The 26909-nt window shown below is 39.1% G+C and overlaps 1 protein-coding gene across 9 annotated transcripts in view; it reads left to right on the top strand.

The window, feature by feature from the left end:
* The window catches only part of ASB3 (ankyrin repeat and SOCS box containing 3), a 122332-nt gene that overhangs the window by 68060 nt on the left and 27363 nt on the right, over window positions 1-26909 (top strand). For 8 of the 9 annotated variants that reach the window (XM_033175719.1, XM_033175720.1, XM_033175718.1 and 5 more), the window contains 3 exons: window positions 5737-5914; window positions 7815-8012; window positions 22511-22774. In XM_033175719.1, coding sequence (XP_033031610.1) covers window positions 5737-5914; window positions 7815-8012; window positions 22511-22774 — 640 coding nt within the window. The remainder of the gene's footprint in view (window positions 1-5736; window positions 5915-7814; window positions 8013-22510; window positions 22775-26909) is intronic. The other variant, XM_033175717.1, reaches the window with a different exon arrangement.

Consider the following 26909-nt stretch of genomic DNA (forward strand, 5'->3'; position numbering starts at 1 on the left):
GGCAAGTTAATTTCTTTTTTTTTTTTTTTTTTTTTTTGAGACGGAGTCTCGCTCTGTCGCCCAGGCTGGAGTGCAGTGGCCGGATCTCAGCTCACTGCAAGCTCCGCCTCCCGGGTTTAGGCCATTCTCCTGCCTCAGCCTCCCGAGTAGCTGGGACTACAAGTGCCGGCCACCTCGCCCGGCTAGTGTTTTATATTTTTTAGTAGAGATGGGGTTTCACTGGGTTAGCCAGGATGGTCTCGATCTCCTGACCTTGTGATCCACCCGTCTCGGCCTCCCAAAGTGCTGGGATTACAGGCTTGAGTCACCGCGCCCAGCCTGGCAAGTTAATTTCTATGTAATTGTGTGGTTTTGGAAGATCTTCTTGGTATTGATTTCTATTTTTATTCTGCTATGTTCTGAGAGTATGGTTGGTATAATTCAGTTTATTTGTTTATTTATTTATTTGGAGACAGGGTCTCGCTCTGTACCCAGACTAGAGTGCAGTGGCATTATCTCAGCTCACTGCAGCCTCTGCCTCCTGGTTCAGGTGATTCTCCTGCCTCAGCCTCTTGAGTACCTGGGGTGACAGGCACGCACCACTGTGGCCGACTAATTTTTTGTATTTTTAGTAGAGATGGGGTTTCACCATGTTGGCCAATCTGGTCACGAACTCCTGACCTTCAAGTGATCCACCTGCCTCGGCCTCACAAATGAATCAGTTTTTTAAAATTTATTGAGATGTGCTTTTTGGCCAAGCATGTGGTCCATCTTGGAGTATGTTCTGTGTGCTGTTGAGAAGAATATATATTCTGTGGTTGATGAGTGGAGTGTTCTGTAGATATGTATTAGGTCCAATTGGTCAAATGTTGAATTTATACCCAGAATTTGTTTTTTAATTTTCTGCCTTAATGATCTGTCTAATGCTGTCAATGAGATGTTGAACTCTCCCAATATTATTACTATCTCTATAGATCTCTAAGAGCTTGTTTTATGAAACTGGATGCTTTGGTGTTGGGTATGTGTATATTTAGAATTGTTAAGTCTTCTTGTTGAATCGAACCCTTTATCATTATGTAATTACCTTCTTTGTTCTTTTGTACTGTCGTTGGTTTTTTATATATAATTTTTTTCTTTTTTTTTTTTTTAATAGAAATGGGGTCTCACTGTGTTGCTGTGAACCCCAAATATCTGAGACAGATCTCAGTCAATTTAGGAAGTTTATTTTGCCAATGTTAAGGGCATGTGCCTGTGACACACCCTCAAGAGGTCCTGACAACATGTGCCCAAAGTGGTTGGAGCACAACTTGGTTTTATACATTTTAGGGAGGCATGAGACATCAATCAATATATATATAAGATATGCATTGGTTGTGTCTGGAAAAGCAGGACAATGCAGAGTGGGGAGAGTATGTCCAGGTCGTAGGTAGGTAAGAGACAAATGGTTGCCTTTTTTTTTTTTTTTTTTTTTTTTTTTTTTGAGTTTCTGATTAGGCTTTCCAAAGGAGGCACTCAGATACGCACTTATCCCAGTGAGCAGAGGGATGGCTTTGAATTCTGTCTGTCCTTCATCTGCAGGGAAATTCCTTGTGAGGGAGGTATGTAACTTTTTTCTAATCTTAGTAGCTATCTTTTAGGAATAGAATAGGAGGCACGGTTGCACTAAGCATTTCCCAGCTTGACTTCTCCCTTTGGCTTAGTGATTGTGGGGTTCCAATATTTCTTTTCCTTTCATGTTGCCCTGTCTGGTCTTGAACTCCTGAGCTCAAGCAATCCTCCTACCTGGTAAGAGTTAAAGAAAGGGGAAAGAGACACATAGGATGGCTTGGCAGTTAGAGACAGGTTTACTTTAGATAAAACCTGAGAAGGGCTTCTGGCGGATTTTTTGTTGTTGTTGTTCAGGAGTACTTTCTCTTACAGACTGAGTACATGAGTATATATTGGTTTTAGGGTGAGGGGGCTTATCACAAGCTTGGAATATTTATGTGTGGGGGAGAAGTTTATGGTGAAGTTGGAATGTCTCTTGGCGAAGAGGGGGTTATCCTGGGGCTGACATCTTTCCAGCAGGAAGGGAGTTATCTTGGGGCTGGCATCTTCCCAGCCAGAGGTGGGTGGCTAGCACGTCTCTGGTTGCGGAGGAGTTTGGAATGTTTCTCGTTGGAGATGTTTTTTTGGTTTATGGTCATGCTGACCTTAGCCATTTAGACTGATGCCCTTTGGATTTAGGCAGTTTTTGATTAAGGTGAATTGGAAAATAACAGTGCTTGTGCAAGATGGTGATACTCCTACTCTGTCACAGTTCGGCCTCTCAAAGCTCTGGGATTATAGGTGTGAGCCACTGTGCCTGGCCCTGTTGTTTGATTTAAAGTCTATTTTATCTGATATAAGAATAGTGACCCCTGGTCAGGTGCAGTCACTCATGCCTGTAATCCCAGCACTTTGGGAGGCCGAGGTGGATGGATCACAAGGACAAGAGATCAAGACCATCCTGGCCAACATGGTGAAACCCCGTCTCTGTCTACTAAAAATACAAAAATTAGCTGGGCGTGGTGGTGTGCACCTGTAGTCTCAGCTACTCGGGAGGCTGAGGCAGGAGAATTGCTTGAACCTGGGAGGCAGAGGTTGCAGTAAGCCGAGATCGCACCATTGCACTCCAGCCTGGTGACAGAGCAAAACTCCATCTCAAAAATGGAAGGGGAAGGGGAAGAGGAAGGGGAAGGGAGACCCCTGACCTTTTTTGTTTTCCATTTGCTTGCTTTTTCCAACCCTTTACTTTGAGCCTGTGGATGTTTTTACTTGTGAGACATGTCTCTTGAAGGCAGCAGATGGATGGGTCTTTTTTCTTTCTTTCTTTCTTTTTAATCCAAATTGCAACTCTGTACCTTTTAAGCAGGATGTTTAGTAAAAGGCGAAAGATTTATATAATCTGAAGAGACCCTTTACATTCAAGGTTAATGTTGACAGGTGAGGTTTTGATCCCATTATTAAATTGGTAGATGGTTGCTTTGCCATGTCTGTTGCGTGGCTGCATTATGGGGTCTTGGGGCTATGTTCTTCATTGTGTTTTTGTGGTATCAGTGTTGTTCTTTCATTTCCATGTTTAGAAGTCCTTTAAGGATCTCTACTAAGGCTGATCTAGTGGTAACAAATTATCTTAGTGCTTGTTTGTCTGTAAAATATTTTATTTCTCCTTCATTTGTGAAGCTTAGTTTGGTAGAATATGAAATTCTTGATTGTAGTGTCCTTTCTTTTTTTTTTTTTTAATCCTCACAACTTCCCTGTGAGGCAGGTATAATTTTTTTTTTTTTTTTTTATTATACTTTAAGTTTTAGGGTACATGTGCATAACGTGCAGGTTTGTTACATAGGTATACTTGTGCCATGTTGGTGTGCTGCACCCATCAACTCGTCAGCACCCATCAAGTCATCATTTATATCATGTATAACTCCCAATGCGATCCCTCCCCCCTCCCCCCTCCCCATGATAGGCCCCAGTGTGTGATGTTCCGCTTCCCGAGTCCAAGTGATCTCATTGTTCATTTCCCACCTATGAGTGAGAACATGCGGTGTTTGGTTTTCTGTTCCTGTGATAGTTTGCTAAGAATGATGGTTTCCAGCTGCATCCATGTCCCTACAAAGGACACAAACTCATCCTTTTGATGGCTGCTTAGTATTCCATGGTGTATATGTGCCACATTTTCTTAATCCAGTCTGTCACAGATGGACATTTGGGTTGATTCCAAGTCTTTGCTATTGTGAATAGTGCCGCAATAAACATACGTGTGCATGTGTCTTTGTAGTAGAATAATTATAATCCTTTGGGTATATACCCAGTAGTGGGATGGCTGGGTCATATGGTACATCTAGTTCTAGATCCTTGAGGTATTGCCATACTGTTTTCCATAATGGTTGAACTAGTTTACAATCCCACCAACAGTGTAAAAGTGTTCCTATTTCTCCACATCCTCTCCAACACCTGTTGTTTCCTGACTTCTTAATGATTGCCATTCTAACTGGTGTGAGATGGTATCTCATTGTGGTTTTGATTTGCATTTCTCTGATGGCGAGTGATGATGAGCATTTTTTCATGTGTCTGTTGGCTGTATGAATGTCTTCTTTTGAGAAATGTCTGTTCATATCCTTTGCCCACTTTAAGAATGCTGAAAATAGACCCCCCATCTCTCTTGCCTTGTAAGGTTTCCACTGAGAAGTCCACTGTTCCTTTTGTATGTGATCTGACTTTTTTCTCTAGCTGCCTTTAAGATTTTTTCTTTAGCGTTAACCTTCAACAGTCTGGTGTCTATATGCCATGGTGATGTTCTCTGGATTGCTTCTATCTGTATATCTTCCTCTCTGTCAAGATTAGGGAAATTTTCTTAAATTATGTCCTCAAATATGTTTTCCACGTCATTTACTTTTTCTCCTTCTCTCAGGAATACCAATAATTCATAGATTTGGTTGCTTTACATTATCAAATATTTCTCAAAGCCTTTTTCATTAAAAAAAAATTTTTTTTAGTCTGACTGAGTTAGTTTGAAAAACTGATCTTCAAGCTCCAAAATTCTTTCTTCTGCTTGATCCAGTCTATTAATAAAACTTAGTTATATTTTGAAATTCCTTAAGTGAGTTTTTCAATTCCAGAAGCTCTCATTGATTCCTTTTTAAGATGTTTACCTTAAGATGCCTTCATTTCCTGAGTTGCTTTAGAAGTTTCTTTGTGTTTATTTGCAACCTTGTCTGGATCTTGTTGCGCTTCCTTGCAATCCTTGCTTTGAATTCTTTATCTGTCATTTCTGAGTTTCCATTTGGGTCAGGAGCCATTGTGGGAACACGACTGTAATCCTTAAGTGGTGTCACTACATTTAGATTTTTCACAAATCCAAAATTCTTGGGGTAGTTCCTTTTCATCTGGAGACATTCACACTTCTAATTTTTGTAATTATTTTAATGCGGGTGGGATTTTTTCTTTTTCTTTCTTTCACTATAATGTTGTTTTTCCCTTTCACATTTGTGATTTTAAATATCAACTCAGAAACCTGTTGAAAGAGACCCTTTTTCTCTGATTGTAGGCATTATTTGTTATGCAGTGGTTATGAAGAAAGAAATGTAATAGAGAGTATAGTCAATACTAGTTTTAAGGTATAGTTCCCATATATGTCATATTTACTGATAATTTATCATAAATCTTAGCCTGAATCAATTAGTGGCATAATTTAGATTTTATCTTTTTGAACATTTGTCAGAAATATTATCCATGTTTGATAGTTTGCATTTTTTCTTTTTAAATGTTTACTTATTGGGCCCCAGAATGCTCGTTGGAGGAAGGATTGGAATGAAATGTATCCTTCATTGAACAGGATTTTTGTTTTAGCTTAAAAATGAATTCTAAGATATGAATCACTTGTTTTCTTGCTGACATAAAAGCAAAACCTTTTTAGTTTTGATAGAGACAGGGTCTTACTATGTTGCCCAGGCTGGTCTCAAACACGTGGCCTCAAGCAGTCCTCTGGCCACAGCCTCCTAAATTGCTGGGATTCCAGGCATGAGCTACCCTGTCAGTTTAGCAAAGACAATTTAAATGATTACCAAGAAGTTAGCAAAGTTAATATGTTTATTTAACAACATCCAACATCCAGTGATGAGGGAAAAGCTTATTGTGCTGTGAAACCCTTTTGTAGTAGTTCCTTTGAAATTTATGTTGATTTTTTTTTTTTTTTAAATATGAGGATTATCTGTTAAATGGTTTATTTTGTATTAGGTGCAAATGTCAATTGTCAAGCCTTGGACAAAGCTACTCCCTTGTTCATTGCTGCTCAAGAGGGACACACAAAATGTGTGGAGCTTTTGCTCTCCAGTGGGGCAGATCCTGATCTTTACTGTAATGAGGACAATTGGCAGTTACCTATTCATGCAGCTGCACAAATGGGCCATACAAAGTAAGTGTTAAAACAAAAAATAAGCATCGTCTCTTAATCAAAAGCTAATAAAGAATAAATCTGGGCTAGACCCTTCACCTCTAAGCAAAATTCTCTTCCTTACCAATCTGCTGGGTGAATAGATCTACCCCTAATCTGTCCCTCATGCTGTCTTTTGCTTTTACTAGTCCTGCACTTTGATATTGTGAGGCAGAGTTGCTAGAGGCTGGGTAGGCTCAGGGACTTTCTCAGGGTATTGACTCTTCCCATTGATTTCTCTAGTAATGGCTGTATCCACCGCCTCCTCCTCCTTAGTTTTATCCCAGGCATCTTTTAAGCATCAATCTGATGAGGCCATCCATGTTACCTCTTTGACCCCAGAAAGCTTTTGAGTTTGTGATGCCTGTTGAAGTGTATGCTAAGTAGTCCTCCCTGTCTTAAACCCTTTGACTGAACTTTTCTTGATCTAACTTCAAGTTGGAGAGAGAGTAAATGGGGGTTCCAGGAATCTTAGAAGCTATATCCTGTGAGAATATGGCTGTCTATCTTAAATTGGTAGTCAATAATTTTTAGAAATATATGTTTAGAATCTTTACAGCCATAATTCTACAATAGTACTTTTTATAGCTGTTGTTAGTATTATCTGATTTAAAAAGTAATAGTAAAATATTCATTACTTAATTTAGTTTGTTTACATAGTAGGAAAACAGATTCTGCGATTTGGTCATTGTGCCACTAGGTGACACAATACCTTACTATTTCATTAATATTTGTAAGCATGTTTATGTCTTGTGGGAGAGTATAATTTTTCCAGCCTATTTAAAAAATTTAAACACATTAAATTTAAGAGACATTAGACTATTTTAACAAAATGCTTAGATTTAAAAATTTGATATTTTCCCCAATTCTTGATCATTTGTTTAAACTTAAGTATTAGATATTATACTCTGAGCCTTAAATGATACCAAAAGTCTCTTGGGCATTTGTTCTCAATTTTGAGAATTCTCATTGTCACTGATGATTTTCTTTATAGCCTACTTCAAAGGTAGCCCCTTTTGTGAATGTAAGTTCTACTTAAATGTTATCTTAGACATACATTACATGAGGAACAGTTACAAAGATAAATTTACTGTTATAAAAATACTTAAGAGTAGCCCTGTCTGTCTTTTCCCAGAAAGAGGGAATTTCCTGGCTTTATTATACAGTTTTATTTTTAATTTTAGAAGGGTGGAATAGTCCTTTTTTCTTTCCAGTTGACTGCCAGAGGTCAGTTTACAAATAACCTAAGAACTTTTGTTTTAATTATTTTCTGAGAACTTTCTCTTCCTAGGAACCAGCTTCTTTATAAGTCTGCCTCCATATTTCATGAGCTCACTTTTTTTCCAGATAATAGAATATTTTAGCAGAAATTATAATTTCTTCCTGATGAAAATATTAGTCTTAATTTCATGTCAGTTATCATCTTTAAAACTTTTTACTAATTGGAAAAGAAAAACTAATTGGTACTTTAAGAAGGAAAATAGTGCATTTTCTTGATGCCAGTTTATACTTAGAAGAATGATGTTTTAAATAATTTATTAGACCCTAAAATATCTAACATAAAATTTGAATTTTGGGGAATAAGGTGGTGCCAGTAAGATAATCAAATTAAAAGAGCACCTTTTCTGTTTACATATAGGGATGTTAATTTTGTTTCACATGTATTTAAAGACCTTTATATTAAGTGATAATAAGTGTAACATTTTAGAGTAAATATATAACATGTAATAGTTTAATGTTGTTGGTAGAAGGTACACCCTAGACAGAAATATTTCTTTAAATGAATCAGTTGGTGATTCTGAAAAAATTGTGCTTTAGAAATGTTGCCTACACTTATGCCCTTATAAAAACACTAAATTATCCTGAATTTGTGTATTTATAGAATCTTGGACTTATTAATACCACTTACTAACCGGGCCTGTGACACTGGGCTAAACAAAGTAAGCCCTGTTTACTCAGCAGTGTTTGGGGGACATGAAGATTGCCTAGAAATATTACTCCGGAATGGCTACAGCCCAGACGCCCAGGCGTGCCTTGTCTTTGGATTCAGTTCTCCCGTGTGCATGGCTTTCCAAAAGGAGTATGTATATTTGCTATGTTTTTATTTTTATTCTTTTTTGCTGTATGGAGATATGTTTTGAAGTGACTTTCTTTCACGGTGAAACTTAGTATCTCTGTTAGTGCTAAATTGCTAGCTTGGAACACAGATAGGAAAAAAACGGATGTTTCAGTCAAGCTGTAGCATAAATGAGGTGATAATATCAGATTGTTTTCCTTCCTTCTTGGGATCTGTATTACATTTTTAGTGCAGCAATTTTAGGGAATACTTACAATTTAAGTAGATGCAGAAATTCACTGATATTTTTGGTCTTCAAAACAATTCAAGAATTAAAAATGGGACTTTATCAAGTAAGGCAGTGACTGTTTCAGGTCATTTACCATTTCAAATTTATAAGATACAAGCCTAAAAATAAAACTTTAGTTTTATACAAATTATTGTGTTTCTAATGTATTTAGTGCATAGCATTAAAAAAAATTTTTTTTTTGAGACAGGGTCTCACTCTGTGGCCCAGGCTGCAGTGCAGTGGCACCATCTTGACTCACTGCATCCTCCACATCCCAGGCTCAAGTGATCCTTCTACCTCAGCCTCCCGAGTAGCTGGGTCTACAGGCATCCACCAACACTCCCAGTGAATGTTTTTATTTTTAGTAGAGATGAAGTTTCTCCATGTTGCCCAGGCTGGTCTTGAACTCCTGGGCTCAAGCAGTTCACTTGCCTCGGCCTCCCAGAATGCTGGGATTATAGGCGTGAGCTACCATGCCTGGCTGTATATTATTTTTTGATGTGAATCTGAATAGTTAAGTTTTTAAAAGCCCCCAAATTAATTATTTTTCTAAACTGTCATAATTCTGTGAAATAGACTAAGTAAAGAATTACTGCTGCCTTGTTAGTGTCTGGCCAGTAACTTTGTCTATAACACTCGTACGGTTTTAAAACACTGAGAATAAAGCCATGTGTAAGAAAAGCCTATTGAGTAATATCTGATCATTCAGTAATGGAGTAAGTTGTGAAGATAGATGCTATTGTGTTTAATGACACAGAAGAGGTTGCAGGCATACCTCAAATTGTATTGGCCTTCTTGAATTCACTATTATGGATCTCTTTAAGTAGTTATCAAGAAATTATTTACTACGCTTTTCAGCCTTTACTATCTCTTAACATTTGCCATGTAAAATTAGTAGTTCACTATATTTGTTTGAAGTTTAAGCTTATACATTTTAGTAGAGACAGGGTTTCATCAGGTTGGTCTCAAACTCCTGGCCTCAAGTGATCTGTCTGCCTCTAGCCTCCCAAAGTGATGGGATTATAGGTGTGAGCCACCCCACCCGGCCTCTTAAACTTATACATTTTAGTTTGAATATTTGGGTTTTGGTTAATCTGAGTATCTGGGACCCACTTTATGCATAACTTTCATGATCTCATAGGATTTTCTTGTGTACCCCATTAAGTTTTGTCTTTTTAAACAGAAGAGCTGTAATTACTTCAGTTGACCTTCAGTGAGGTTGCACTGATGACTTTTAGTTGCCCTTCTCTATCCCAAATCTTAACTCCATTACAGAGCTGAACATTTCTTATTAGACCAGAATATAACAATTTTGGATTGCGCACATGTGTGCATGTGCATGTGTATGTGTGTGTGTGTATTCAGTATGATGGTGGTCTTTTTTGGCCTTCATCTTATCTTTTGGATGAACAATGTGTTTGGTCCTTACGATCACAGCAGCTAAGCTCATGCCTCATTACCTTATAAGTGTAGTTTGAATTAAGCCATATAACGTAGTACTACTGTTAACCTGAAACACCTTAAAATTAATGATATTCCTTGGGAGCTGGGCCGTATGTTTCATGCCATCTATAAGTTCAGATAAATAAAATTAGGTGGGAAAGATCTTAAATAGGTTTTTAGATTTTCCAAGATTAGTTGAAATTTTAGGGGGGCAGACCCTTTTTTCTCCTTAGATTTCTACAAAATCAGTCAATAACACTAATTGACCATTTTGTTATGTAGAGTGCACTAAATAGATCCTGTTAAACTTACTGAGGAAGCTGAAACATAGACACTATCCTTTGAGAATTTAAAACCTAATGAGGAAAATAGTATTTAGTGGCGTTTGCTTCACTATCTTCTGCTATCTTTGGCAAAGAAGCGTTTTTAATGTATTTTTTTGTATTTTTTACAGACTCATAGAAGGAAAGGTTCCTATTTTTTTTCTGCTGTGTCTGGGATAACTGCAAATATGAACTATTATCTCATTCTTGAGTAGTGATATAAATGATTTTTTTATTTTCCTTTCACAAGTACTCCAAAGTTGTATTTTTAAGGAACTCCACAGTTTGGTTTGCTTTTTATGTCTCAGTTACTCTGTAGAATTTTTTTCTGTTTCAACTTCAGTGATGCTAAGAAGTTCTTAACATGCTGTGTAGCCTATGTGGAGTAATTCCACTACAGCCTCTTCCTTTCTCTCTCACTAATGACTACAAAAAACTGTGGTCAAAATTCAAAACAAAACTACCTGAGGACTCTCAAAGGGACAAAAGCAGATAGATTATGAAAGAGAGTAAGAGGGTGGTAACTTGATGAAGAGACCCACATGAAAACGAATTTTCTAATTTCCTTTTCCTTTTTTTTTTTTTTTTTTTTTTTGAGACAGTCTCGCTGTGTTGCCCAGACTGGAGTACAGTGGCATGATCTGGGCTCACTGCAACCTCCATCTCCCGGGTCCAAGCGATTATCTTGTCTCACCTGAGTACCTGGGATTATAGGCAAGTGCCACCACACTCAGCTACTTTTTGTATTTTAAAAGAGATGGGGTTTCACCATGTTGGCCAGGCTGGTCTCAAACTTCTGACCTCAAGTGATCTGCCCGCCTTGGCCTCCCAAAGTGCTGGCATGAACCACTGTGCCTGGCCTCCTTTTTCTTTTGCTGTGTTGCCCTGAGGGCCAACCCTGAACTGGAACTGAGTAGCACCAGTGGCACCAGCAGTTAAAATCAGTCAGTAACATTAATTGTCCAGTTGTTTAATATAGAGAGCACTACTGTAATCCCAGCACTTTGGGAGGCCGAGACGGGCGGATCACGAGGTCATGAGATCGAGACCATCCTGGCTAACCCGGTGAAACCCCGTCTCTACTAAAAATACAAAAAACTAGCCGGGCGAGGCGGCGGGTGCCTGTAGTCCCAGCCACTCGGGAGGCTGAGGCGGGAGAATGGCGTAAACCGGGAGGCGGAGCTTGCAGTGAGCTGAGATCTGGCCACTGCACTCCAGCCTGGGCGACAGAGCGAGACTCCGCCTCAAAAAAAAAAAAAAAAAAAAAAATAGAGCACTAAACAGATCCTATTAAACTTACTGAGAAAGCTGAAACAGACACAATAGAAAACCTGTTTTTCTGGTCAGGGGAATCAGATAAATGGAACCCTATGGGCCAGAGAATGGTAGGGGAGTCTTGGAGAAGAGAGAGCTTGGAGAAGCGGATACCCTAATTTGGCATATGAATTTGCATATTCCCGACTTACCCCAAGCTTTAAATGCACAAGACAGACCCAAATTGTTTTTTATTTTGTTTTGTTTTTGAGACAGGATCTCATTCTGTTGCCCAGGACAGAGTGCAGTGACATGATCATGACTCACTGCAGCCTTAACTTTCCTGGACTCAGGTAAATATCCTGCCTCAGCCTCTTGAGTAGCTGGGACTACAGTTGTATGCCACCATGCCTGGATTTTTTTTTTTTTTCTTTGTATTTTTTGTAGACACAGGGCTTGCCGTGTTGCCTAGGCTGGTCTTAAACTCCGAGCTCAAGTGATCTGCCTGCCTTGGCCTCTCAAAGTGCTGCTGGTAATACAGGCATGAGCCATGGCACCCAGCCAACCCAAAATGTTGAAAGTAAGATTTGAACTATCATCAAAGTCTCAGGCTAGACTCTGAGTGGCACATTCATGGGTCCAGGCTTAAAGCAGGAAAGCAGAGGCTTTTGAGAGCTGAACTGACATTGGAACCACTGTATAAGGTGAAACAGAAATTGTAGTTTGAACCTAACTAGGTTATATGCTTGCTGAAATAAACAAACCAAAAAACTAGTGTTCTTCAAAGGATTATAACGAGACCCAGGACTCAGAATTTATATAGCATGTGAATGTTAATTCACAATGTCCAGGAGACAACCTAAAATTATTTGACATATGAAAAACTGATAAAACATGACTAAATCTCATGGTTTGAAAAAGCAATTAAGAGATGCCAGTGCTGAGATGGTCCAGATGTTAGAAATATCAGATACTTGAAAGCAGCTCTCATAACAGTGCTTCATGAGGCTAACGTACTAGAAAAAATGAAAAGGTAGAAATTCTCAGCTGAGAATTAGAAACTATAAAAAAATAAAAAATACAATAATCTGAAATAAAAAATTTACTACATGGACTCCATAGCAGAATGAAAGATATAGGAAAGAGTAAATTAACTTAAAAGTAAACCAGTAGAAATTATTAACATAGGATAAGACATGCTCTCTGGCAGCTGGAGTGTGCAGGCTGGCCTGGCACAACCATGCAGCTTCTGGAGTTTCTGTTGGTTAGAGATTCAGGAATAGCTTGGTAGGCAGTTCTGGCTTGGACGTTTCTCTTATAGTTGCATTAAATATTAGTTGAAGCTACAGTCATTAGCAAGCTTGACAGGAGCCAGAGGATCAACTTCCACAGAGGCTTACTGACATGGATCACTCATATGGCTGGGTGTTGGCAGGAAACCTCGGTTTCTCTCTATAAAAGCCTCTCCACAGGACGGCTGGAATATCCTCATGGCATGGTAGCTGATTCCCTCAGAGGAAGAGATCCAAGAGAGAACAAGACAGAAGTCATAGTGACCTGGTTCTTTGAAATTATGGCTGTCATCTCCACAGATCACATATACAAGCCCTGATTCAGTATGGAAAGACTGTACAAAAGCACAAATGTGAGGAAGAGAGGATCATTGGGAGCCATCTTGGAGGCTAGCTGTCTCACACATTATCTCTGAAATTGCTATTTTTTAATTTTGAAATTTTTAAACATACATAAAAGTAGAGAGATTGGTACAATGAACTCCCATAGACCCATTATTCATACTCAGTAGTGATCAAGGAAATGAATGCCATCATTTTATTTTTTGCAAATATCCCTGAGAAACACATGCTCTTCCCACCTCCAGCCTTCATCCAAACATCGTATACTAACTTTTTTTAGATTTCAGTGTTCCAGGCTCTCTCCTTCTCTCCTCTTTCTGATATGTTTATGGGGTAGAGGCAAGATCATTACAAAGAAAGAAGGCCCTTTGTGCTGGGCATCTAGGCTTTTTCAGACATCCTGTGAAACCTAGGCAGAGTCTCCCAAGCCTCAGCTCTTACACTCTGCACCCACAGGCTTAACACCATGACCATGTAGAAGCCACCATTATGACTTGCACCGTCTGAAGCAGTGGCCTGAGCTGTACCTGGGCCCCTTTGAGCCATGGCAGGAGCAGCTAGGATGCAGGGACTAGTGTCCCAAGGCTGTGGAGGGCAGTGGGGCACTGGGCCTGGCCCATGAAACAATTCAGTCTGCCTAGGCCTCTGGGCCTGTGATGGGTGAGGCTGCTGGGAAGGTCTCTGAAATGCCTTTGAGGCCTTCCACCACCCCCTGGTGGTTTTGGCTATTAGGACTTGGCTCCTTTTTACTTAACGCAGATTTCCGAAGTCTTCTTGAATTCCTTCCCTGAAAATAAGCTTTTCTTTTCTACCATTTGCCAGGCTGCAACTTTTCCAAACTTTTATACTCTGCTTCTCCTTTAAATGTAAGTTCCAACATTAGGTTATTTCTTTGCTGATGCATATGAGCCTAGGTTCTTACAAGCAGACAGGCTACCTCTTGAACACTTTGCTGCTTCGAAGTTTCTTCCACCAGATACCCTGAATCATCACTCTCAAGTTCAAAGTTCTACAGATCTCCAGAGCAGGGGCACAATGCATCCAGGTTCTTTGCTAAGGCATAACAAAAGTGACCTTTGCTCTAGTTCCCAGTAAGCTCTGCTTTTCCATCTGAGACCTTGTCAGCCCAGCCTTTACTATTATTCACTATCACCACTTTGGTGACAACCATTTAACCAGTCTCCAGGGAGTTCCAAACTTTCCCTCATCTTTCTGTCTTCTTCTGAGCCCTCCAAACTCTTCCACCCTCTGCCCATTACCCAGTTCCCAAGTTGCTTCCACATTTTTAGGTGTCTTTATAGCAGTGCCCTACTCTTTAGTCCCAATTTTCTGTATTAGTTCGTTCTTGCATTGCTATAAAGAAATACCTGAGACTGGGTAATTTATAAAGAAAAAGGTTTAATTGGCTCACAGTTCCACAGGTTGTACAGGAACCATGATGTTGGTGTCTGCTCAGCTTTTGGAGACACCTCAGGAAACATAATCATGGCAGAAGGTGAAGTGAGAGCAGGCCACTTCTTACACGGCAGGAGCAAGAAAGTGAGTGTGGGAGGTGCCACATACTTTTAAACAACCAGATCTCACAAGAACTCACTACTGTGAGGACACTACTGAGGGGAATGGTGCTAAACCCATCCCCATGATCCAGTCACTTCCCCCCAAGCCCCACCTTCAACACTGGGGATTACAATTCATCATGAGATTTGGGTGGGGACACAGATCCAAACCACTTCAGTAGATCTAGGGTGGGACCTGATATTCTGCATTTCTTTCTTTTTCTTTTCTTTCTTCCTTTTTTTTTTTTTTTTTTTGAGACAAGAGTCTCACTCTGTCACCCAGGCTGGAGTGCAGTGACACCATCTCGACTCACTGCAACCACCACCTCCCGGGTTTACGCATTTCTCATGCGTCAGCCTCCCGAATAGCTGGGATTACAGGTATGTGCCACCATACCTGGCTAATTTTTGTATTTTTAGTAGAGATGGGGTTTCACCATGTTGGCTAGGCTGGTCTTGAACTCTTAAGCTCAAGTGATCTGCCCCCCTCAGCCTCTCAAAAGTGGTGGGATTACAGGTGTGAGCCACTGTGCCCGGCATACTCTGCATTTCTTTCTTTCTTTTTTTTTTTTTTTCGAGACGAAGTCTTGCTCTGTCGCCCAGGTTGGAGTGCAGTGGTGCGATCTTGGCTCACTGCAAGCTCTGCTTCCTGGGTTCACACCCTTCTCCCACCTCAGCCTCCCGAGTAGCTGGGACTACAGGTGCCCGCCATCATGTCTGGCTAATTTTGTTTTTGTGTTTTTAGTAGAGACAGGAGTTTCACCATGTTAGCCAGGATGGTCTCGAACTCTTGAGCTCAGGTGATCTGCCGGCTTCGGCCTCCCGGAAGTGCTGGGATTACAGGCGTGAGCCACCATGCCTAGGCCATATTCTGCATTTCTAACAAGCTAACAAGATGGTGCCAATGCTGCTGATCCACAGACCACACTGTGAGTAGCAGGACTGTAGAGCTGTGCTGCCCAGATTGGTAGCCACCAGCCACATGTGGCTATTTAAATTAATTAAAATTAAGTAGCATTATAAATTACTTCTTCAGTTTCCCTAGCTACCCTTCAAACGCTCCAGAATCATGTGTGGCTAGCTACCCTACCGAATAGTACATCATCACAGAAAGTTCCACTGCATGGTGGTGGTATAGAGAATTGACTCATAGTAACTCTCCCACAGCTACTTTTTAGACCCGAACAATTATTTATTCACAGCAAAAGAAGACCTGGGCAGGGTCAACAGCAACAGGTTACTTACAGTATTTATTTCCTCTTTCCGGAACGGACAACTCAGTGTTCCCAAAGACAATATGGAAGGTTGTTTGGTTAGCTCAGCACCTGAGCAAAAGAGGTTGGATATGTTTACCAGATTGTGAGAATGGATGAATTGCTTTTCTTCACACTAGAAGTATATTTTTCTTAATAACTAGTATTGGGCATAAGAATCAGGGCTGAGAATGCTGGGGGAAGACATCCTATTAAGAAACTGCCTTTTGGCCGGGTACGGTGACTCACGCATGTAATCCCAGCACTTTGGGAGGGTGAGGCGGGTGAACCACGAGGTCAGGAGATCGAGACCATTCTGGCTAACATGCTGAAACCCTGTCTCTACTAAAAATACAAAAAGTTAGTCAGGCATGGCGGCACGCTCCTGTAGTCCCAGCTACTCCCAGCTACTCGGGAGACTGAGCCAGGAGAATGGCGTGAACCCGGGAGGCGGAGCTTGCAGTGAGCCGAGATCGCGCCACTGCACTCCAGCCTGGGCAACAGAGCAAGACTCTGTCTCAAAAAACAAAACAAAACAAAACAAAAAAACAAAAGAAGCTGCCTTTTGACTCCTTTTTAAAGACATAATATTTTGTCTGTCTGTTTACATATCTGCTGCTTCATTAGACTGTAAGCTCCTTGAGAGCAGGGATTTGCCCTGGATCTGACTCCTATTAGACATTCAAAATATATTTGTGAATTAATGAATCAATAATTATATCAGATTAGCATATTTATTATATGTTAGTCTTCTTCAGTGCCTTGTGGAGGGAGAAGGATGGAGCATGATTCTTGGGCTTGGATGAGTCACAGATGTATAGTGGCTGTGTGACTTCGGGTATTTTACTTCATTCTGCTAAATCACATTCTGTTATCTTTAAAATATGGATAGTAATAACACTTAAGCTTGCTTTAGAAAATTATTTTGAGGATCAAATGAACTAACAGTTGTGAAACGCTTTGTAATTTATAATTATTATCTTTAAAAATCCCTAGTTTTTTGGGTGAGAGGGTCTTTGGTTTCAATGTCCATATACACACAGATCACCTTGCACAGGTGTCTGTCTTGTTCTCTCATTCTAGGGTATTGCCTGTTTGGAACATCCACTCATATTTTCAAACTGTCCCTCTCTGGCCAACTAGTTTTTGCAATTTATAAATATTTACAAATGTTTAACAAATTTAAAAGTTGAAAAAAAATTAAAGAAGTTATCCACACAGAAGTACGGAAAAGAAAAAAGATTGAAGAGAAAAGCAAGAGCCTCCAGGAACCAAGGGACAATATCAACAGGTCTAACAATCATGTCATTAAAATCCAGAAAGAGAGGAGATTGGGCACAGAAAAAATATGTAAATTAATAATTGCTAAAAACTTCCTATTATTGGATAATGATATAAATTTACAGATTTAAGAAGCCTGTTAAACCCAAACAGAATAAACTCACAGAAAGGCATGGTCAGAAAAATCAAACTGCTATAAACCAAATGTAAAGGAGACCTAGTCTCTCCCCAGATCAAAGAAGAAAAAGAAAAACAAAAGTAAAGGGGAAGCAGTATGGTGTACAGTAGTCCTTGGTCACAGACACGAGTTAACAAACTTTGTTTTTGTTTTTGCATCTCTTAGTAATTTTGCTCCTTGAAGTGGCCGTGTAAGCATAATTACAATTTTTTTGTGTGTGGCTATCGAAAGCTGCATATGCAGTATTTTCTTTCATGTGAGACTTGTAATTGAACCAATATATTATTAGGTCGATTTTCAATGAGTAGTCATTGTAAAATGCTATATTTTTAGCCTTTAAAAAATAAAGTCAAAACATCAAAATATCTGTTTTACGAGTGTATATTCTCTTTGTCTTTTATTTTTCATTCTAGAATTGGGCAACACTTTATTCTATAAAATAGAACATAGCAAACTTTAAGGACAAAGAGACTTAGAATTTGGTTGTGGGAATTTTGTCATAAATATCAAGGTTCAAAATTTACCGAAGTAGGATCACAGGTCAATGTGAAATAATAGTCACTTATCTCAACTAGAGTGATAATTAAATGGCCTCAGAAGGCAAATGCAGAAAGTTATATAGTTGTAGAAAAACCTTAGTTCTTTATTAGAGAGTTTTCATAAGTAATCAGATAGAATAAAGACAACATGAAGCACAGGGAATCATCTTGATAAAATGCAGAATCTTTGTTTTTTTAGACCAGTTACTTAAAAGGTGAAGGAAAACCTTTCATTATTTCTAAACTAAATACCACATTTTTATTATCTAATGTCTGGCTGGTTGCTTATACAGTTCCTGTATGTGTAATGTGAGACTCATTTATTTTGAGTTTCTGTATGAAGCTTTGCCAATTAGGCAAGAAAATGATCATTTTCCCAGTAGGTTTTGCTTTAGTATGTCAAGAGGGTCATATAACCAGTGTCTGAGGGAAAAAAATTGAAGCTGAAAAATATGTTTTTGGTTATTTCTTTCAATAAGTAAGCATTTTAAAATTTGGGTTGCCTACAATCACATGACTAAAATTAATTAAATTAATTAGAGTCACCAATTATAAAGCAAGGACAATTGAATATAATCTTCATTTTAAAATAGCTATCATATGTTGTTTTTTCCTCTTTTTTTTTTTTTTTTTTTTTGAGACAGAGTCTCTTGCTCTGTGGCCCAGGCTGGAGCGCAGTGGCGTGATCTTGGCTCACTGCAACCTCTGCCTCCTGGGTTCACGCGTTTCTCATGCCTCAGCCTCCTGAGTAGCTGGAATTACAGGTGTATGCCACCACACCTGACTAATTTTTGTATTTTTAGTAGAGATGGGGTTTCGCCATGTTGGTCAGGCTGGTCTCAAACTCGTGGCCTCAAGTGATCTGTCTGCCTTGGCTTTTTAAAGTATGGGATTACAGGTGTGAGCCACCACGCCCAGCCCTTCTTACTTTTCTTAATGCGACATACATGAATTTCCTATATCACTTTTACCAGTTATTAATAAGAGTTCAAATTTGGTCACAATACTAGTACCAGGTAACTTAGAAGACTCAATTTTCCAAAATTAATTACTTGATATTCTAATTTTTAGGGATTTGGTAATAGATAAGTTTAATGGTGTAAATTTAAAATTTTTATTTTTATAGCAACAGTGTGTTATGATAGTGTTAATTTGGTATGATTGTTGTAATTAACGCCTATCTGACTTCAGGTGTTAATGGCTAAAAGACTTTCCTTTTCTCATTTGTATGTTTTCTAGTATTTCTCTGAACTCTATTAATTTAGTATTTGTGGTCTTTCTTGCACTATTGACCTGTTGTATGCTAATAAACTTTTATCTACTTTTATAAATAGTACAACTAATACCAAAAGGTGATGAAATTGATAGGTAACAGCTTTGGGTTTTCATTATTATTGTTGTTGTGGTTTTGAGATAGAGTTTCACTCTGTTGCCCAGGCTGGAGTGCAGTGGTGCAGTCATTGCTCACTGCAGCCTCAAACTTATGAGGTCAAGTGATCCTCCTGCCTTGGCCTCCTAAAGTGCCCCAGGTTTTAAGTTTTCTCTTCCTTATTATTTTTTCAGCTAATTCAACTTTTAAGTTCACTATCAGTGTTCTGAAACATTTTTGGTAAGTATTCTTTGTGAGAATGACCCTTACCTCCTTTCATCACTCCCAGGGGTGATGGAAAGGTGTCTCCTCCACTACTGTACAGATCCTGCAACAAAAGCAGTTTTTGTCCTTTGGAGCTAAAAAGTTAGCAGGTATATTGATATGAAGCCAATCTTTCAAGAGTAATTGAGTAATCCATCTCGAATGAGGAAATATAAGAAAAAGATTCCTCCAAATGGAATGGGGAGGGGAGAGGGAAGTTGAGAAGTTTTAGGACTGAGCAAATATGAATGCCTTTTATATGTGGCCGTAGAAGTAAATTGTGGCTTAGCTCACCTGATTTTATCTGTTTTTCTAATTGATACTAATCATTGTTATTATATTAGTTTCACAGAATTCATTGTGTTCGTTCTAGCCCCCATGTCGTGTGGGCACATCTGACAAAACTGAATGTCTTCATCTTGTTTTCAGCTAATGGTCAAAAGCCATTCAGTAAAACTCACTATTTGGCCTGTTATAACTCATCTGATAAGTTGGTTGGATATTTTGTTTGCTAATTGAGCTTAAAATGCTGAAGATATTTGCTCATTTTTATTTGTTTAAAAGAAATTTTGTTTTCTTGTTGAATTTTCCCTTACTGTTCTTTTATATGTGAGCACTGTTTTTTTGCACAGTTTTGAACTTCAAGGAGCAGAGTGGTAGAAAATGTACAGACCCTCAAAATAAGGTCTAAACATTGGATCTTAATTTTTAAATCTCTCCTCTCAGTATCTGATGTTGTTCATTTTTTATATAATATATAGTCTCTCTATGTCACAATTAACTCTTGAGATTTATGTTAAACAAGAGAGACTTTTGTTTAAATCTCGGGTACTTGAAGAGTTTTCTCAATTTGATATTAGGGCTACAGAGAGAATTTGTCAAAGTGTTAAGAGAAATACATACTAATTTATATTTTAACGAGAGGTTATCCCTGCTCAAGGATTTACTGTGTGCTTAGTGACATGTAATAATGAAGGTCATATAGAATCCTGAAGTTGAAGTTGCTTGTGTTTTTGTAGTTTGCACATGTATTTGAGACCTTCTTTAATAACTTTCCCAGAAGCTCAGGGCATGCTGACAAAACTCTTTGCTTCTCCAGTTTATTTTGTGTTTATTTTATTCTTCAAAAAAATAGTTTTTTTGGAAAAGGGTCCATATTGTAGCACTCTGCCGTTTTATAAGGCTTTGGGATTTGCTCTTGCCCCTTCTAATACAAGGCGATGTAAATAATTGGAAGAGGTTTAGAGCAATTTTCTAAAGTGTGTTTTGGTAGAATACTAATTCTGTAGATTGTTAATAGATATTATGTGGGATCAAAGGGGTTGTATTGTTAAATAAGTTTGAATATGTTTCTTTTGTGGAGGGCTTTTGAGAATTTTTCTTACTGAAGCGTGCTTTGTGAATTCCTAAAAGAGGAATGTATCTACAAAGATTTGAAAAGTCCAGAAACATAGGATAGAACTTACATTTAAGTATATATACAATTGTTCTTGTGTTTACAGAGTTTAGGGCATTTTATACTTTTGTTTGCTTTTTTCAGATTAATGATTGGACCCATTGCTTTAATTTTAAAGGTACTTCTTCTGAACAGTATCTGGAGGTTGAATGAAAACATACAGCATATAATTGGAAATGTAACTAACATACTGTTTAAAAATACATTCATCCTATCTTTCTTTCTCAGACTCACTGTATACTGTGTAAGGTTTCTCAGTGTTTTTCACTGGAGAGTATTTTTCATATGGATCATTTTCAGGAACTAAAGTTCCATGTAACCTACTTTGGAAAACATAGATCTGGCTTTAAAATATTCTTCAATTTGACTGTATTATGAAGTGTTCAGTTTTCATAATAGAGAAGAGATATTGCAGCAATTTGCAATGTCATATTCACTGTTAGATTTTGGTTTGATATCATTATCCCAGTTCTTCCAATTACTAGCTTTGTGACTCAGCTTCAGTTTTTGCATCTACAATGGAGACAGTAATAGAACTTAATTAATTTTAAGATGTAGTACCATAAATTAAATTTTTGTTCATTAAAAAGTTTTTAAATTTTTTTAAATACCGTTATAAATGTAAGGCCAGTCACGCTGTCATACCTTTTGGGAGACCAAAGCAGGAGGATTGCTTGAGGCCAGGAGTTCGAGACCAGCCTGGGCAACATAGTGAGAGTCTGTCTCTACAAAAAAATTTAAAAATTAGCCAGGCATGGTGGCATGTACCTGTAGCCCCACCTAGTCAGGAGGCTGAAGTGGGCGGATCACTGGAGCCCAAGAGTTCAGTTACAGTGAGCCTTGATTGTGCCACTGCACACCAGCCTGGGCCACAGAGCAAGACTCTGTCTCTAGAAAAATAAATAAATTTAAAAGTGGGAGGGAAATTGGCTAAGGTTATTGCTGAAGAAAATGATATCTTAGAGATTCCTAGAAAGAATCATTTAGTTTTAAGGACTGATCACATTGTTTATTGATTTTGTTAAGCAAGGCATTTTGTAGTAAAGATACTTAATTGTGCAAAATGTCACAATTTGAGTTTTCTGTTTGTCAATGATAATTTTTAAAATGACATATTTATTTAAGATGAATGTTTTAAATTATAATACCTGTTCACAGTTGAAAATTAAAAACCATGAAGGACTGTGTAAAAAGCAAAAGCCCCACCACATTCTCTAATCTCAATCCACTAGATGTGTAAAAACCATCCACTGTCTCATCTACCATACTTATTCTGCAGCTGTAAATACTATTAACAATTTGTGGCTGGGCGCGGTGGCTCGTGCCTGTAATCCCAGCACTTTGGGAGGCTGAGGTGGGCAGATCAAGAGGTCAGGAGATCAAGACCATCCTGACTAACACGGTGAAACCCGTCTCTATTAAAAAATACAAAAAATAAACTGAGCGTGGTGGTGGGCGCCTGTAGTCCCAACTACTCAGGAGGCTGAGGCAGGAGAATGGCGTGAACCCGGGCTGCGGAACTTGCAGTGAGCTGAGATCGGGCCACTGCACTCCAGCCTGGGCGACAGAGCAGGACTCCGTCTCAAAAAAACAAACAAACAACAACAACAACAAAAAAGCAATTTGTAAGAAGTATCTTATGTCAAAGTCTAACTTGCTCTTTTTTTGTTTTTATTTTTTATGGTGGAGCTGTGAGTTCTTTGGAATTGTGAACATTCTTTTGAAATATGGAGCCCGGATAAATGAACTTCATTTGGCATACTGCCTGAAGTACGAGAAGTTTTCAATATTTCGCTACTTTTTGAGGAAAGGTTGCTCATTGGGACCATGGAACCATATATATGAATTTGTAAATCATGCAATTAAAGCACAAGCAAAATATAAGGAGTGGTTACCACATCTTCTGGTTGCTGGATTTGACCCACTGCTTCTACTGTGTAGTTCTTGGTAAGAAATTCTACCATAGTGGGGCTTACCCTTTTTGAGTGAATACACTACCTTTAATTTCCTTCAGTTTCTTGAGATCGCAGTGTTTGGAGAAGGATGTGTCTGTGTTTTGACTGCGATGGCTGAATTGGGGTGAAGGAGTTGGTGGCTGCTAATAGTGAGATTGAGTTTAAGCCCAGAGTCCTGGGAAAAGATAAGAGGTGACTGGAAGGAGGTATGAGGGGATAGATGCCAGTGAACTCTTCTAAGAGAGATATTTCTTCGACTTCTGGCCATTCCTCATGCTTCTCTTAAAATGCCTGTGACAGAAGAATGAATGCTTGGAGCTGCTTTGAAGATTTCTGTTGTCTATCCCTCAGCCAACCAGACTGAATACTCCTGCCCTACAGCATCCTGTCTATTTGAAATATGTCACCCTTAATAAATACTGATTTCTGAAGTATCTGAGAATATAACTTGTTTACTTCAGGTAGTTTCTCAGAAGGGCAGCCCTCAGTGACAGATGATACAAATGCTGAGTCAGTATTTTTTGGGGGGGCAAGAAGAAGACTATTAGCCTCCAGCCTTTGCAAAAATTGTTGGGGTCCTAAGACAGGTAATTGTAGTAGCGAGAGGACTCTCTTGGGCTGATAATTCAAGTCAAATGAGAAAATAAAATGGAAGTCTTCAGGAAAATAGAGGACATGTTATTTTATAGAATTTCAATAAAATATCTAGAAGTCTTCACTTTTGTGTTTCATTTCTCCCCCCACGTGGTGTTTGTCCCTAAGGCACTCATTTTCTTCTTAGCCACACTCCTTGTGTTCTTCTACCAAAGCTATTAAGTCTGACTCAATATGACTTGCCCAGTACTTTCAGCCTTCATGCTCCTTTCTGGTTTCTAATTTCTTTCTTTCTTTAACCAAAACATAGAAGCTGTCTGATACCTACTGTTGTGGTTTGAATGTGTTCTCAAATTTCAGGTGTTGGAAACAATCCTCAAATTCATTTGTTGATGATATTTGGAGGTGAGATCTTTGGGAGGTAATTAGGATTAGATAAGATCATCAAGATGGTGCCCCAGTGATGGGGTGGGTGGCTTTATAAGAAGAAGAGAGACCTGAGCTGGAATGCTTTTGCTCTCTCACCGAGTGATGACCTCTGCCATGTTATGACACAGCAAGAAGGCCCTCATCAGGTGGGCCCCTTGACCTTGGACTTCCCAGTCTCCAGAACTGTAAGAAATAAATGTATTTTCTTTATACATTACCCAGTCTCAGGTATTGAGTAATAGCAACAGAGAATGGACTAAGACAGAAATTTGGTACTGAGAAGTGGGGCTGTTGCTAATAATGATTACCTAAGAATGTGGAAGTGGCTTTCGAACTAGGTAATGGGTAGAGGCTGATAAAGTTTGGAAGAACAGTCTAGAAAAAGCCTGTTTCCATAAATGGAGTGTTAAGGGTGACTCTGGTGAGTGCTCATAAGATGAGAAGACTAGAAGAGTCTGAACTTTCTTAGAGATTATTTAAGTAGTTGTGACCAAAATGTTCATAGAAATATGGATAGCAAAGGCCATTTTGACAAGGTCTCAGATGAAAATGAGCAATAACCCTGTTGGAAACTGGAGTAAACACCATCCTTGTTATGAATTAGTGAAGAACTGGGATGAACTCTGTCTATGCCTAAGGACTTTATGGAAGGCTGAATTTAAGAGTTACAAACTAGGATATCTGGTGGGAGAAATAACTAAGTAGCAAAGCATTCAGGCTGCTGCATGGCTACTTTTGGCCACTTATAGTGAGATGTGAGGGCAAAGGAATGACTTAGGACAGAGTCTATAATTAGAAGGGAAGAAGAGTAGAAAATTTTAGAAAATTCTCAGCCTGGCTGTGTGGAAAAGAATGAAAGAGAATGTTCAGGAGAGGAACCTAAAGTTGTGACTAGCAACCCTTTGCTGAGCAGATTTGTACAAATAGAAAGTACCATCAAGACAATTAGAAAAAAACCTTGAAGGCATTCCAGAGATCTTTGAGGCTGCCCCTCCCATCATAGGCCCAGGGCTCTAGGAGGTCAGAATGGTTTTCAGGAGGGTTTGTGGGGTGGTACTAATTCTGCAGGCATGTAGAATGCAAGAGCTGTGGGGGAATGGATTCTTCCACCTAGATTCCAGAGGTTGTTGAAAACAGTCTAGGGGCTCAGGCAGAGACCTGTCCCAGGGGAGGAGCCACTGCAGAGAGCCTTTCTAGAGCAATGCCCAGTGGAAATGTAGGGTTAGAGCTGCCACAGTTTCTGCCACGGCAATGCCTAGAGGACCCATGGGAGCAGGGCTGCCATTGAGACCTCAGGACTGTAGAGCTACCAGCATGCAGTGCCATCTTGGGAGAGCTGAAGTCTGGGCAAAGCCACAGGGGTGTGACTGAGCCCAGCAAAGTCATAGGGGTGGAGCTTCCTGAGGTAGTGGAGGCTCAACTCCCATCCCAGTTTATCCAGGAAGCTTGACATGGAGTCATGGAAGATTATCTTGGAGTTTCAAGATAATCCTCTTGAATTTTGGACTTATTTGGGTCCTATTATTCTTTGCTTCTTGGATATGTCTCCCTTTTGGAATGGGAATGTTTGTCTTACGCCTGTCCCACCATTGAATTTTGGAAGTCTATAACTTGTTTGATTTCACAGGCTCACAGCTGGCAGAAATTTAAGGTGAATTATGCCTTGAGTCTCACCCCCGTGAGATACCAAAATCCATGTGTTATTGGAAAGGGGTCCCGATCTAGACCCCAAGAGAGGGTTCTTGGATCTCATACAAGGAAGAATTCGGGGCAAGTCCATAGAGTAAAATGAAAGGATGTTTATTAACAAAGGGAACAAAAGAATGGCTATTCCATAGGCAGAGCAGCAGCATGGGCTGCTGAGCTCCTTATACTTACTGTTACTTCTTGGTTACATGCTAAACAAGGGGTGAATTATTCATGAATGAGTTTTCCAAGAAAGGGGTGGGCAAGTCCCAGGACTGTGGGTTCTCCCCCTTTTTAGACTATCTAGGGTAACTTCCTGAAGTTTCCATGGCATTGGTAAACTGTCATGGGGCTGGTGGGAGTGTCTTCTAGCATGCTAATGCATTATAATTAGCATATAATGAACAATGAGGATGACCAGAGGTCACTTTCATCACCATCTTCCTTTTGATGGGGTTTGGCCAGCTTCTTGACAAGTGCTGTTTCATCATCAAGGTCTTTGTGACCTGTATCTTGTGCGGGCCTCCTATCTCATCCTGTGACTAAGAATGCCTTAATTTCCTGGGCATGTAGCCCAGTAGGTCTCAACCTTATTTTACCTAGCCCCTATTCAAGATGGAGTTGCTCTGGTTCATACACCTCTGACACATGGATGCTCAAGTCCCTTTTGTAAAATGGCATAGTATTTGTGTCTAGTCTATGCACTTCCTCCCATCTACTTTGTCATCTCTAGATTACTTATAATACCTAATGCCATATAAATGCTATGTAAATAGTAGTTGTACTGTATTTTTAAATTGTTGTTATTTTTTATTGTATTGTTATTTTTTATTATTGTTGTTAATATTCTCAATCTACCATTGGTTGACTCTTCGGATGTGGAGGATGAGTTCTGTTACTCAATTTTAGTAATCCTTAATCCCTTGCCTAACCTGAGGGATCTGTACCAATTTTTCATGCTTCTTTCTGCTCCTAAATTAGGAAAAACCTAAGCAGGGGAAAAAAATCAAACGTTGCCTGTTATCCTTTCCTCCCCAGCCAACTAAATGAACTACTTGTAGGGAGAAGGATTTATTTAGCTTTATTCTCTTAGAATGCTTTGTAAATTTATCCTCCCTTTCCCCAGTTCTGATACAGCTTCCCCATTTTCCCCCACTTGTGAACAGTTGAGAATTTTTGTGACAATAAGCCATTGGGTGTGTGCTGTATTTATCGGATATGTGAAATAGAAGAGTTAAGAACTAGTAAACTAGAAACTATTTTGAAGTCAGTTGTAAAACTTTCAGTATTCTGAATGCAGAATGCCAATTACATGTTTTTTATTCCTGAAGAGTAAGTAACTTTGGTTACTTTATATTCATTAGAAAAAGTACAGTGGAAAATTTTTTTAGTAATGAAAATGCTTAACATGTTCAAAT

The sequence above is a fragment of the Trachypithecus francoisi genome, unplaced genomic scaffold (genome assembly GCF_009764315.1).
Source record: "Trachypithecus francoisi isolate TF-2019V2 unplaced genomic scaffold, Tfra_2.0 Lachesis_group17, whole genome shotgun sequence".
Taxonomy (NCBI): Eukaryota; Metazoa; Chordata; class Mammalia; order Primates; family Cercopithecidae; genus Trachypithecus; species Trachypithecus francoisi.